This window comes from Labeo rohita, unplaced genomic scaffold (genome assembly GCF_022985175.1).
Source record: "Labeo rohita strain BAU-BD-2019 unplaced genomic scaffold, IGBB_LRoh.1.0 scaffold_1303, whole genome shotgun sequence".
NCBI classification, from domain to species: domain Eukaryota; kingdom Metazoa; phylum Chordata; class Actinopteri; order Cypriniformes; family Cyprinidae; genus Labeo; species Labeo rohita.
The window spans coordinates 10,414-22,643 of record NW_026127454.1 but is presented as its reverse complement, the minus strand read 5'-3'; the positions used below and the strand labels follow the sequence as shown (position 1 = coordinate 22,643).

General features: G+C 38.5%; 1 protein-coding gene across 1 annotated transcript; it reads left to right on the top strand.

Annotated features, from left to right (window-relative positions):
- The first annotated feature begins 2,192 nt into the window (after nt 1-2,192).
- On the top strand, nt 2,193-11,400 carry LOC127158017 (scavenger receptor cysteine-rich type 1 protein M130-like). Its single transcript, XM_051101170.1, has 14 exons — nt 2,193-2,447; nt 4,460-4,762; nt 4,854-5,168; nt 5,364-5,678; nt 5,779-6,093; nt 6,165-6,488; nt 6,565-6,882; nt 7,871-8,173; nt 8,264-8,335; nt 9,620-9,934; nt 10,032-10,241; nt 10,340-10,435; nt 10,651-10,710; nt 11,300-11,400. The coding sequence occupies exons 1-14, from the start codon at nt 2,237-2,239 to the stop codon at nt 11,398-11,400; spliced, it is 3,258 nt and encodes a 1,085-aa protein (XP_050957127.1). The 5' UTR covers nt 2,193-2,236.
- The last annotated feature ends 830 nt before the right edge of the window (nt 11,401-12,230 follow it).

The window sequence follows — 12,230 nt, the reverse complement described above, 5'->3', positions numbered from 1 at the left end:
TATAATGTAATTTTCCACCTCCTCTTTGACCTCTTTGTTAAAGTGTCACATTCCCTGTCTTTTTTTTTTTTTTTGTGTCTGTGTTGAAGGACTTTTAGTTTGTAGTTCTGTGTCGCTATTGTTGCCTTGTGCTTTGTCAGTTGTTGAATGTTAGTTTTGCCTCTCTGCTCCTGTTTCTGTTCTTGTTCCCAGTGTTTCCAGTTCTTTGTTTACTTTATTTGATTAAACTACCTGCACTTAGATCCATACCTCAGCCTTTTCCCACCAGCTCTTTCAACTTAATAGAACTAATGGCACAATGGATCTAGCAGGAGTTTTTCATGACCCTTTGAGTGTTCTCTGCTCCATTTATCAAAATGGCTGACCTATTGAATTTATCAGGTGTTGGTTGATTGTGGTTGATTGTGATCTCAGTTTTTGACTTAAGTTTTTAAATTTTTTTTTTTTTTTAAGTTTAAGTTTCTGAAAAAATCTAATCATATTTGAATCGCGATTCTGTCTTCTAACGATTCTAATGGATTCAAAAGCTTCAAAATCAGTGTTCTAAAGCAGTGGGTCTTATCTGATGAGACAACGCACCACCCAAAACACACCATACTTACTGTGAAGCATAAGGGGTGGCAGCATTATGGTGACGGGGTGTTTCTCTTCAGCTGGGAATGGGTGATTGATCATGGCCATCTGTGACCTCTCTGACTGTCCTGTTATGGCAAAGGAGTCCATTCCTGAACTCTCTGTCTGTCCTGTCACGGCTGCAGAGGCCGTCGTTAACCTCTATGTGCTCCCTTAGTTTTGTCCTGTGTTCCCCTTGTCTAAGTATTTAAGTCTGCTTGTTTGCCATGTTAGTTTGCCGTGTATTGAATGTACGCAAAGTCCCTTTCAAGGAAAGTCTGTTCACTCGGCGGCCAAATTTGCAACGCCTCCGGGCAGCTCATTCAAGACCAAGTCCTCTCTAAATGAATGGGGGAATCAATAAATTACATATTTCAAATCAGCAAGAAAATCTAAAATGAACTGTCCCATGAATGTTGTTCCTTATGCTCAAATAGAGTTTAAACTAATTTTTAAGCTAGACCAGACAATGCGCATGCGCAGCCACGAGGCGCTTGTGATTGCACGTTGGCTGGTTTAGCCTCGGGTTTCTATGAGAACTGGCGCTTCTAACTGTCGCTGCAATGACGCAATGACTTTACCCTTTAGTGATTGGCTCTTTGATTTAGAAGGCAGGACTATTGCGCCATATTACGCATTGCAGTTTCTCCTATTTATAAGTATAGGAGTGAACCGTCTATGTATTTCTACAGTATTGTATTTCATCTCCTCTCTTATGGATTGCAGATAAACTGCACTTAAGTTCATCTACTACTCGCCTCCTGTGGGACTTTGTTACATAAAGTCAGACTGTAATAATCAGGAGCCTTGTTAAAAATAAACTTACATTCTAATGTAATAAATGTAGCAGGTGCAACAAATAACACTGCAAGATTTGGTGGACTTCCCCACATTTTACAGACAAAATTATTTTTTCTGTTGTTTAGGAATAGTAGTAGTATCCATTCCATTTCTGCTTTATTACCTCACTGTGACTGGGTGGGCTAATTTTCTTAAGAAACACACATCATGAAATCATTGGCATGTAAATGTGGCAGGTCATGTGTTAATTTATTCAGACATCTCACATGCATAGTAAATATCTTTTATTTCAACGAAAGGATCAACGAAAGTATGATTTCTCATAATATGTGCATTTTTTTTTTTAAATTTCTCATGGCTGGTATATTAATCAATATTGATTGATTACTTCATGATTTATGGATGTCAGTGTATATATATTTGACCAGCAGGATGCAGAGGTTTTAGAAGTCAGGCTGGGGCTCCTGGACAGGTTCTGGCTGCTCTGGGAGGTTAGATGTGGATACTTCATGATCAGACGTGGAAATGTCAGTGTGTGACGCTGCCTTTGACCAGCAGGATGAAAATAACTGTTCTGTGTAGAGAGCTGGACTGTGGGGCTCCTGTTACAGGTGCTGGGAGCAGCTGCTTTTAAATAAACAGAAATTAAATTTAATCTTCCCTAGATCTGGACAAATAAAGATTCCCTTTCTCCCTTTCTATTCATTATAAAGGTAAAGGCAATACTGGAGTGAGGTTGGTTGATGGTAACAACTCCTGTGCTGGCAGAGTAGAGGCTTTTCATAGAGGTCAGTGGGGAACAGTATGTGATTTTGGTTGGGATATGACTGAAGCTGCAGTGGTGTGTAGAGAACTGGACTGTGGAGAACCTGTAGATGCTCTGGGTGGTGCTTATTTTGGACCAGGATCAGGACCAATCTGGACACATCTCATGATGTGTAATGGATCAGAGTCTACACTGAAGAACTGTGGATCAATAGAATATGGTTTTTATGAGTGTGATCATACTAAGGATGCAGGAGTCATCTGCTCAGGTAATCTTCCCCAAACTTCATCCAAACTTATTTACTCACCTTCATGAGTTTTCAGATCTGTTTGACTTTATTCTGTGGAGCCGAGTCTTATTTGTAATTTTACTTTTATTACATTGAAGAGAATGCCAGTATATTCTTGAATTAAACATTCTCCTTTTGCTTGTCAGAAAGAAAGAAATTTAATTTTAGATTTACAAATTTAGATTATGGATGTGTGAAATGTATTGTTTATGATAAAATTATTATTTTAACAGAATATTTAAGATTGAATGTTTTTGAAAGAAGTATTATGCTCACCAAGGCTGTTTTTTTATTTGATCAAAAATACAGTAATGTTATGAAATATTATAACAAATTTAAATGGCTGTCTTCGAAGAATCCAGAAAAACAGTACATATATGTTTTTAGCAGGATACATATACAATGTACATGAACATATAACAGAACATAGTATGATATAGCTATACAAGGTACAGTCATGGTCATAATTATTGGCATCCTAAGTAAATATGATCAAAGAAGTCAGTGAAATTAAATAATTATCCTTTTGATCTTTCTTTACAAAAATTACAAAAGAACTATGGCTTTGTTCTGTGGAGCAGATTCTTATTTCTTATTTTACTTTCATTACATTAAAGAGAATAACAGGATATGCTTTAATTAAACATTCTCTTTTTGTTTTCCATAAAGAAAGAATGAAAGAAATCCACACAAGACAAGACATCTTGTTCAGATAGATGGCATGATGGGATAAAATAATAAATAAAGTGACTGGCTCTGCTAGAAATCATGTAATGGGTCTTGTTTTCCATCAGGACAAGGACCCAAAACAAACATCAAACCCCACCCCCAAAAAAGAACAAAAGTCACTGAGAACAAAATTAAGGTTCTACCATGGCCATTCTAGTCTTCTGACCTAAACCCTATAGAAAATAGAATTGGGAATCTAAAGGATCTGGTGAGATTCCGTGTTTTGAAGTGCCAAGGCTAATTCAGGGGGTCCATAGACAATGAAGGAAAATAGGTGTATTACTCCAACCAGGCATAAAAAAGCATGAATAAATCCTACGATTGCATACTTCACAGATAAAGCACGATGCATCCTTGAGTTAGGCTAAAATAAACGCTTCTTTTATGTATTTGAGAAAAACATTTATTTTATAATGAGACCCCCTACCCACCATTTTCAATTGTTTTACGTCAATGAAAGATTAAGTTTTGTGATTTTTATTATTATTTTTATTTATTTATTTATTTATTTATTTATTTTTTTAATTAAAAGATCAAAAGGATAAACAATGCAGATTTATTTCCACAGGCTTCTTTGTTTATATTTACCAAGGGTGCCAATAATTCTGTCTATGACTGTAAGCATGTTAAGCTGCGTGTTTTTAAGAATCTGACATGAGGATGACATCATTTAATAAGGTTAGAACAACTGCCCTTATAAAGGTAAAAATTCCCCTGGAAAACAATTTAAAGTGAGCTACAGGAGTGCAAGAACATGCTAATACTTTTACAAACACATTTTTGAAGGATGCAAATTATTATTGTCTACTTATCATTATCAGCAAAATCCAAAGAAATATAAAGATGCCATTTTCGATGCAAATAGTCCATTTTGTTGGCAGAGGCTGTTTACAATAACTTTGCACACCATTGTCTGGTTGGGACAGACAACATTACAAAATTACAATATAAGGTGGCATCCATTTAACAATTTCAATAATATGATCATTTACACACATATTACTACTGCATACCGTTTTATAAAGTACTAAAAAATTAAAGTGCAAATATCTGCAATTTTTTGCAGCATCTACTATTTACACCTATTGCAAAGAAAATGCTTCTATTTTAAGGTAGTGTAAATAGAATTTAGCGTTATTAACACTTAGTGTAAATATAGCATATCGCTAAGAAAGTACCGCTATTTTCACCTAGTTTCACTCTGGTGAACTGTATGAAAGTATAAAGTGTATTTTTTTGTTTCTTGTCTTGTATTACATCAGATGTCAAGCTTATTGGAAACAGCAGCTGCTCTGGGAGGTTAGAGATACTTCATAATCAGACATGGATGTCAGTGTGTGACGCTGCCTTTGACCAGCAGGATGCAGAGGTTGTGTGTAGAGAGCTGGACTGTGGGGCTCCTGTACAGGTGCTGGGAGCAGCTGCTTTTGACAAAGGAGACACTCAGATGTGGACACAAGAGATTCAGTGCAGAGGAAATGAATCTCAGATTCACCTCTGTCCAACATCACTATCACATGAAAAAAATTGTTCTCATGAGAATGACCACGGGCTGCTGTGTGCCGGTGAGAATTTAAATAAAACAAGACTTATAATATTATTCAAATATGCTACTTTTACTTGTAGTCTCTCTCTGTGTGCTCTTCTGTCACTTAGATAAAAAAAAAGTGAGGCTGGTTGATGGCCACAGTCGCTGTGCTGGTAGAGTGGAGGTTCTTCATAGAGGTCAGTGGGGAACAGTGTGTCATAAATTCTGGGATATGGCTGATGCTGCAGTGGTGTGTAGAGAACTGGACTGTGGAGAACCTGTAGATGCTCTGGGTGATGCTCATTTTGGACAAGGATCAGGACCAATCTGGATAAGTGCTGTATTATGTATTGGATCAGAGTCTACACTGAAGAAGTGTAGGTCAGTAGGATGGAACATACATAGCTGTACTCACAATTTTGATGCTGGTGTCATATGTTCAGGTAAATAATGGAAAAAAAACAACAACTTGCTGCCCATTGATTTATGATGATGATGACACAAAGAATGATTGTGTTTTGTTTGGAAAAGTGTATTTATAAATTGTTGTACTGTTATGGTATTTAACTATTGTTTATTTTATTTAATTTTCAACTAGCATTTGTTTTTGTGTACTGTAATTCATTTCATTTAAACAGGTCATACACCACCTCGACTTGTTAATGGATCGCACCTGTGCTCTGGGAGGTTAGAGATACTTCATGATCAGACGTGGATGTCAGTGTGTGACGCTGCCTTTGACCAGCAGGATGCAGAGGTTGTGTGTAGAGAGCTGGACTGTGGGGCTCCTGTACAGGTGCTGGGAGCAGCTGCTTTTGGCAAAGGAGACGCTCAGATGTGGACACAAGAGATTCAGTGTAGAGGAAATGAATCTCAGATTTCATTCTGTTCAATATCATCATCACATGAAAACAACTGCACCAGGGGCAACATTATGGGACTGATCTGCTCAGGTTGAGTATCAATATTCAGTGTCTCTTTTGTTTTTGACACAGTACTGTACTGCGCAACTGCATTATATTTTGTTTCTGAACCTCTTAATTCTTTATTCAGGTTACAATGAGGTTAAACTAGTAAATGGTTCAGACTCCTGTTCTGGTCGAGTTGAACATCAGTACTTAAGTGAATGGGGCACAGTGTGTGATGCATGCTGGGATATGAGAGCTGCCAGTGTCCTCTGTAGACAGCTGAATTGTGGGATTGCTGTGTCTGTTGTGGGATCAGACTGGTTTGGAGAGGGAAGTGGTGAAATCTGGGCTGATGTGTTTGATTGTGATGGGAATGAAATAAAACTCTCAGAATGTTCCATCTCTTCATGGAGTCGAGCTGAATGTTCTCATAGACGAGATGTTGGAGTCATCTGCTCTGGTGAGTGAATTTTGAGAAATAAAATAAATTACCTTGCAATTTCTTAATAAAATGCCACATCTTCTTCTCAGATTCCTCTCTGGCTCTTCATGATGGTCTGGTGCGGTTGTCTGGAGAGAGACAGTGTGAGGGGGAGGTGGAAGTTTTCATCCATCAGGTCTGGAGGAGAGTTCTGCTGGACTCCTGGAGTCTCACTGAATCCTCTGTGGTCTGCAGACAGCTGGGCTGTGGCTCTGTGCTGAACTTCTACGGCTCCTCTTCATCCAGTCCTGAACACAGTCATGAGTGTGTGACGGGCTTCCAGTGCTCTGGGAGTGAAGCTCATCTGGGGAACTGCAGCTCTCCACAAACTCTCAACTGCAGCTCCACACAACAGCTGTCAATCACCTGCCTTGGTGAGAACAACAACATCTGGGCAGATTCTTCAGTTGTTAGTGATCAATAATGTGTTTTTCTTTCTCTGAATATCAGGTTGTGGGTCCATCAGGCTGGTGGGTTCTGGGGGAGACTGTGCAGGGAGGCTGGAGGTTTTTCACAGCGGCTCATGGGGGACAGTGTGTGATGACTCCTGGGATATTAAAGATGCCCATGTGGTGTGCAGACAGCTGCAGTGTGGAGTGGCCCTCAGTAACCAGCAGGTACCAGCCTGGTTTGGTCCTGGTTCTGGACCCATATGGCTGGATGAGGTGGAGTGTGAGGGGAATGAGACGTCCCTGTGGAGCTGCTCTTCTCCAGGCTGGGGAAAACATGACTGTCAACACAAGGAGGATGTAGGAGTCGTGTGCTCAGGTAAACATGCTGCTAATTTTTTTACATGGAAATTAAATACAAGAAATTAAATATAAGATTTTACAAATTTCAATTTTTTTTTTTTTTTTTTTTAACCCTTGTCATTTTCCTTTTGCATAAGTTTTGGCACAATTTTATGTCCTTTTCAGTATTGTTTTTTTTTATCACTGGCACAGGACCTTAAGGACAAAACTGTCCCCATTGAAACCCATTAAAACTGCTATTTTTAATGATGCAAAAATGATAAAATTATGCAATTTGTGTTAATAGACTTTCATTCTGTTGGCAAGGCTACAAATTTTTTTACCAGATGGTGCCATTTTTTTTAGGTTTGGCCTATAAAGCAAATACTCGCTTTATTCATGTTTTCTGCTTCGGCATATTATAGAGCCAGTTGGAGAAATAATGCAGCAGTAATTGTGTGGGTGTCATGTGTGTCATAAAAATAGTGTGTGTGTGTGTGTGTGTGTGTGTGTGTGTGCTTGTAATATTTTAGAGGAAAAAAACTCTACTGCAGATCACAAATCCAACCACCATGTGCACCAGCAAAGTTTTGCTGGCATCTAATGGGGAAAATTTGGTACTGCACCCAAACAAAATCTTACTGAAAGCTCATTTTTTGAGATATATCAACCTCAAATTTGGAACACAACTTATTTAGATTTATGGCTTTGATTTTCTAGCAGCTTTAGAGTTCAACATGTTTCATAAAATATGTATTTTATATAAAATATTGTTCATAAATCATTTTAATAAATGTAAAACTCTAAACTAAACTTAAACTTGTTTTTGGTTTCACTTTTTTTACTTCAACAATAATCTGCCATGGATTTGCTTTAAAATGAGACCAAACTTAAGTCTGTGCTCCCAAGCTTCAAATTTTTATGACATTTTTTTGACGCAGACATTTCTGTCCACTATAGAGCTATGTATGACCTTTTTTTTTTGACGCACAAGGGTTAAAATGTAGTTTTTGTTTTTCATCCAGAGTTTAAAGACATCAGGTTAACTGAGGGCTGTGAAGGGAATGTGGAGGTTTTCTACAATGGATCCTGGGGTAATGTGTGTTACAACCAGATGGACAGAGACACAGCGAGTCTGATCTGTCAAGAGCTGAACTGTGGAAGATCTGGTGTTTTGTCTGATTCTACAGCAAGAGTGAAATCAGCTCCTAACTGGCTGGATAAAGTGAAATGTCGACGACATGATTCCACTTTATGGCAGTGTCCATCTTCATCCTGGGGACAGAATGACTGTGGTGAAGATGAAGTGACCAAAATCATCTGCTCAGGTAAAACAGATGCTTTTTCCAGTAAACAATAAAAGAGTAGTCCTTCAACATTGCATGCATGAAATACATATATTGCAATTTTGATTACAGAACAAGAGAGTCATGAGTCTTCTCGAAGCTATTTGACATGCTCCACCTCTCTCCACCAGAGACAGTGTTCAGGTAAGGTCATTTAATGGAGTCAAACATAAAAATTTATATAGCTGCAAGCAGTGATTACTGGGGTTCAAGCGCTTTAAGGCATTTAAGCACATATGAAAAAAGACATGTAGGAAGCCTTTTTTTGCAAATACAGGTAATTTACCATAGAAATATTATGTTTTGTAAAGGTTGTAACTGTTATAGTGCCAGCTATGGTCCGATCTCCTTAAAACTTTGCATGCTTTTATAATGATTGTTGTCCTCAACATTGTCCCACATGACTGTCACCAATTTCAAATGGACACGCAAATAATGAATCTGGTTGTCAGTTCTTTTATTCACCGTAGCAACAATGATGGTGTCTGAGAAATACATTAAAATTTATTAATACACCAGGTAATAACATTGCAGACACGGCCATAACCGCAGCAGTGTTTTCTGCTGAACTATGGTAGGCACACACGGACAAAATATGATAATGTATTACCTACAATGTATTAACCACTAGAAGACACCAAAACGCCATTTGATTTAGTTCACGCTTGGTCAACAGGTGCTCAAAATTTGTCAGCCAATGGCAGCCATGTTTTTTGAGATACACAAATGTCTTTGTAGACACTTTTGGCACTTTGGACCAAGACCGTGCACATCGATTTTCATGTTGATAGGACCAATGGTTGCACAGTTATAGCCATTTTTATGTTTTTTCCCTCTTATAGCACCACCAAGTGGCCAAGCACCGTGATATTTTTTTTCTTGTTACTAAAAGTGGCCCTGCCCCTTTCAAACGTTTCGGTGCCCCTTTTTTGACGGTGAGTCGAAAGTTCAACTTATTTTTGATAAGTATTGATACTCACTCTCCAGAGAATCTTTCTGCACTGGTTTGGTTCCGTTCGGGTGAAAAACCTAGGACTACTTCGCAAAAGTTTTTCCAAAAAATGTGAAATAATCCCAATCAAATCTGAGCGATTTCGTACTTTCGATCATTGTAGCGCCCCCCGTCAGGTGAGCCTTGTTCACGTTGTAGGCAGTGTGAGTACAACCATCCCTCCAAGTTTCAAATCCCTACAACTTATGGTTTGATCAGTACAATCAGTTTTACGTACAATAGGGTTTCAGAGCTATGCGCTTGAACCCTTAATGACTTTTGTGCAATGTAACAGTGTTCTAATATGAAGCACCAGCAGGATTTCATTTTTGGGATATTCACATGAGCACACACATACACCTGTGCAGACACTGCTGTTCTGACAGTACTCTGCTGGCACTTAATGTATCTCCTTTTTTGTGATGTGTGTATTTTAGAGCGTATTCCTCTCAGACTGAGTGGAGAGGAGGGCCGGTGCTCTGGGAGGCTGGAGGTGTATCATAACGCTGTGTGGGGCTCAGTCTGTGATGATCAGTGGGACATCAGTGATGCTCAGGTGGTCTGCAGGCAGCTGGGTTGTGGAGCAGCACTGAGGGCTGATGGGAATTCAGTCTTTGGTGCTGGTGAAGGTGTTGTGTGGATGAACAGAGTCGAGTGCAGAGGGAATGAGATTCACCTGTGGGACTGTCCTCTCTCCCTGAAAAACCACACTGACTGCTCCCACAAAGAGCACGCTGGACTCACCTGTGCAGGTCACAGTGAACACTGACAAATATTATTCATTTGGTCATTTTAGATCTAATAATATATGTTTATTCAAATCAATCTTGATTTTTAATGTTTTGACAGATTCACTAGATATGTCAGTGTCCACTACTCCTGCCACAACAACATCAGCTTTTCCATCAGTTTCTCTTCCAGTGCTCTCAACATCAGTCACCCTTTCACAAACTCCTCCAGCAGCGTCTCCAGAGCTTGTGATTGTACTGGTAGTTGTGCTCTTACTGCTCTTAGTGCCACTGCTTATACTGATTCAGCAGAATAGAGTGATGAAGAGAGGTAGGAGAGATCCAGAGACTGTCATATTGTGTCTTATTCAGTGTGTGATCAGTCATGTGTTGTGAACTGACAGCAGGTTTGTCTGTCTACACTCACAGCTCTCTCTAAGAGGAGACACAGCACGTCGACTGAGGCCGTTTATGAGGAGATTCAGCACAAGCCGATTAATAGACAAAGTCTCTTCACTCAGAGAGGTGAGTACTGTAAGTGTCATAGTGCTGGATTTGTGGAGATCAACAGGTAATCACTTTATTCAGAGGGATGAGTGGAATAAATTACATTGATTCATTTGTGGGAACTTGTGTGTTATTTGAAATTATATAGTGATAGTGTTAAATGATCCAAAGTACATGGAGGTTTTGGCTGATTTGTGATTGTGAATGTATCTGATGGTTTTACTCCATAACAGGAAGTGTCCTTGCAGAAGAACAGCATTCTGGGTATGAAGATGCTGATGAGCTTCTTTCAGGTTAGAGGACTTAAATATAGTAATGCATTAGCCTATGTATGTTGTGTAAAGCATGTGGAATTAATTAAAACATTTACTTTGCAAGTTATCTTAGCAGAAAATTATATACACCATTCATCACATAATTTAGATATGGTTTTCTTTCTTTATTTATTCATTCATTCATTCATACATTTTTATATTTTTATTAAAGCCAAATCTGCAAAAGGAGTCACACCTGAATACCATAATGATTTCTCAACCACTAAAGTTTCGACAGGTCAGTGAAATCAACTGATGGGTTTCACTTCTTTAACCTTTTGGGCCTGTGAACAGTAAACCTGTTTTTGTTTAATCAAGGTAGATAGCATATTTTATGCAGATGAAAATAAGGTTGTGAGGATAAACTTACAGTCTTAGGGGTTCTAGATCACATAATCTTTAAAAAGATATTGTTTACTGAAAGGTTTTCAGAGAACAATTGCCATGTTGTTAAACAACAGTACAATCTATTAAACACACTGTGCTTCAGTCCCTCGCAGCCTCATTTTTATTCTTGTCAAAAAATAAATATAGTGCTGCCCTGACTATTTGTTTTTAACTCATTTAGAAGAGCAACAAATCACTCCAGAGAACTATGATGATGTGATCACTGTGGGATTGAGACATCATGCTACAGGTTTATTTTTATCATTATTTCTACACGTTTGAACACTATATTTAAGCATTTTAATTGATTGATGGGGTTTTTTTCTTTCACTCTTTCTTTGTTGTTGTAGATGATTTACCAGGAAACTATGATGATGTTGTCATCATACGACAGTTCTCCAATGATAAAGCAGGTGTGGGTTTCAATTTACACCCTTCTAGATTGGCACAGGGTATTTTATTTCTTATTTTTCTTCAAATTATTGTGCCATATAAAAGTCCAGTGGTGTCCAAACCTGCTCCTGGAGGGCCACTGTCCTGTAGAGTTTAGCTCCATCTCGACCCAAACACGCCTGTCTGGACGTTTCTAGTAACCCTGAAGACCTTGATCAACTGGTTCAGGTGTGTTTAACTGGAGCTAGAGCTAAACTCTGCAGGACTGTGTCCCTTCAGGAGCAGGATTGGACACTCCTGATATAGTCTATTTGTTCATGTAATTAATAATAGCCACATTCATATCAGAGGGTGTTCAGGAGGAGTATGATGATGTGAAGAATGTCAGAGAATATATGAGTGACATGTTTGGTACGTTATTAACACTCTTTTAACTGAGCACTAGAGCATAAGAGCATGTTTTTCACTTTATGTGCTGCAGTGTTGATTTGATTGTCAGAAATGCGCGACATGAATATTTGTTCATGATGTCATAAAAAGTGAAACCACCATGCCACCATATTGCTTTGCCCCAGTATTCCCACACATTATACTAAACAAATAGGAAATGGTACGATTTTAATGAGAAAATGTCACCTAACGAGTCACTTATATCTGAAGTCTTACTGTATTCTTATAACGCAAAAGTCCTAAACATGTAATTGGTTGTTTAATGTTGG

Bases quoted from the DNA above. Each gene is read 5' to 3' on its own strand.
- LOC127158017 (XM_051101170.1), top strand. From the start codon at position 2,237: ATGACTGAAGCTGCAGTGGTGTGTAGAGAACTGGACTGTGGAGAACCT. The intron at 6,094-6,164 runs GTGAGTGAATTT...TCTTCTTCTCAG, and splicing joins TGTTGGAGTCATCTGCTCTG to ATTCCTCTCTGGCTCTTCAT. The intron at 6,883-7,870 runs GTAAACATGCTG...TTTTTCATCCAG, and splicing joins TGTAGGAGTCGTGTGCTCAG to AGTTTAAAGACATCAGGTTA.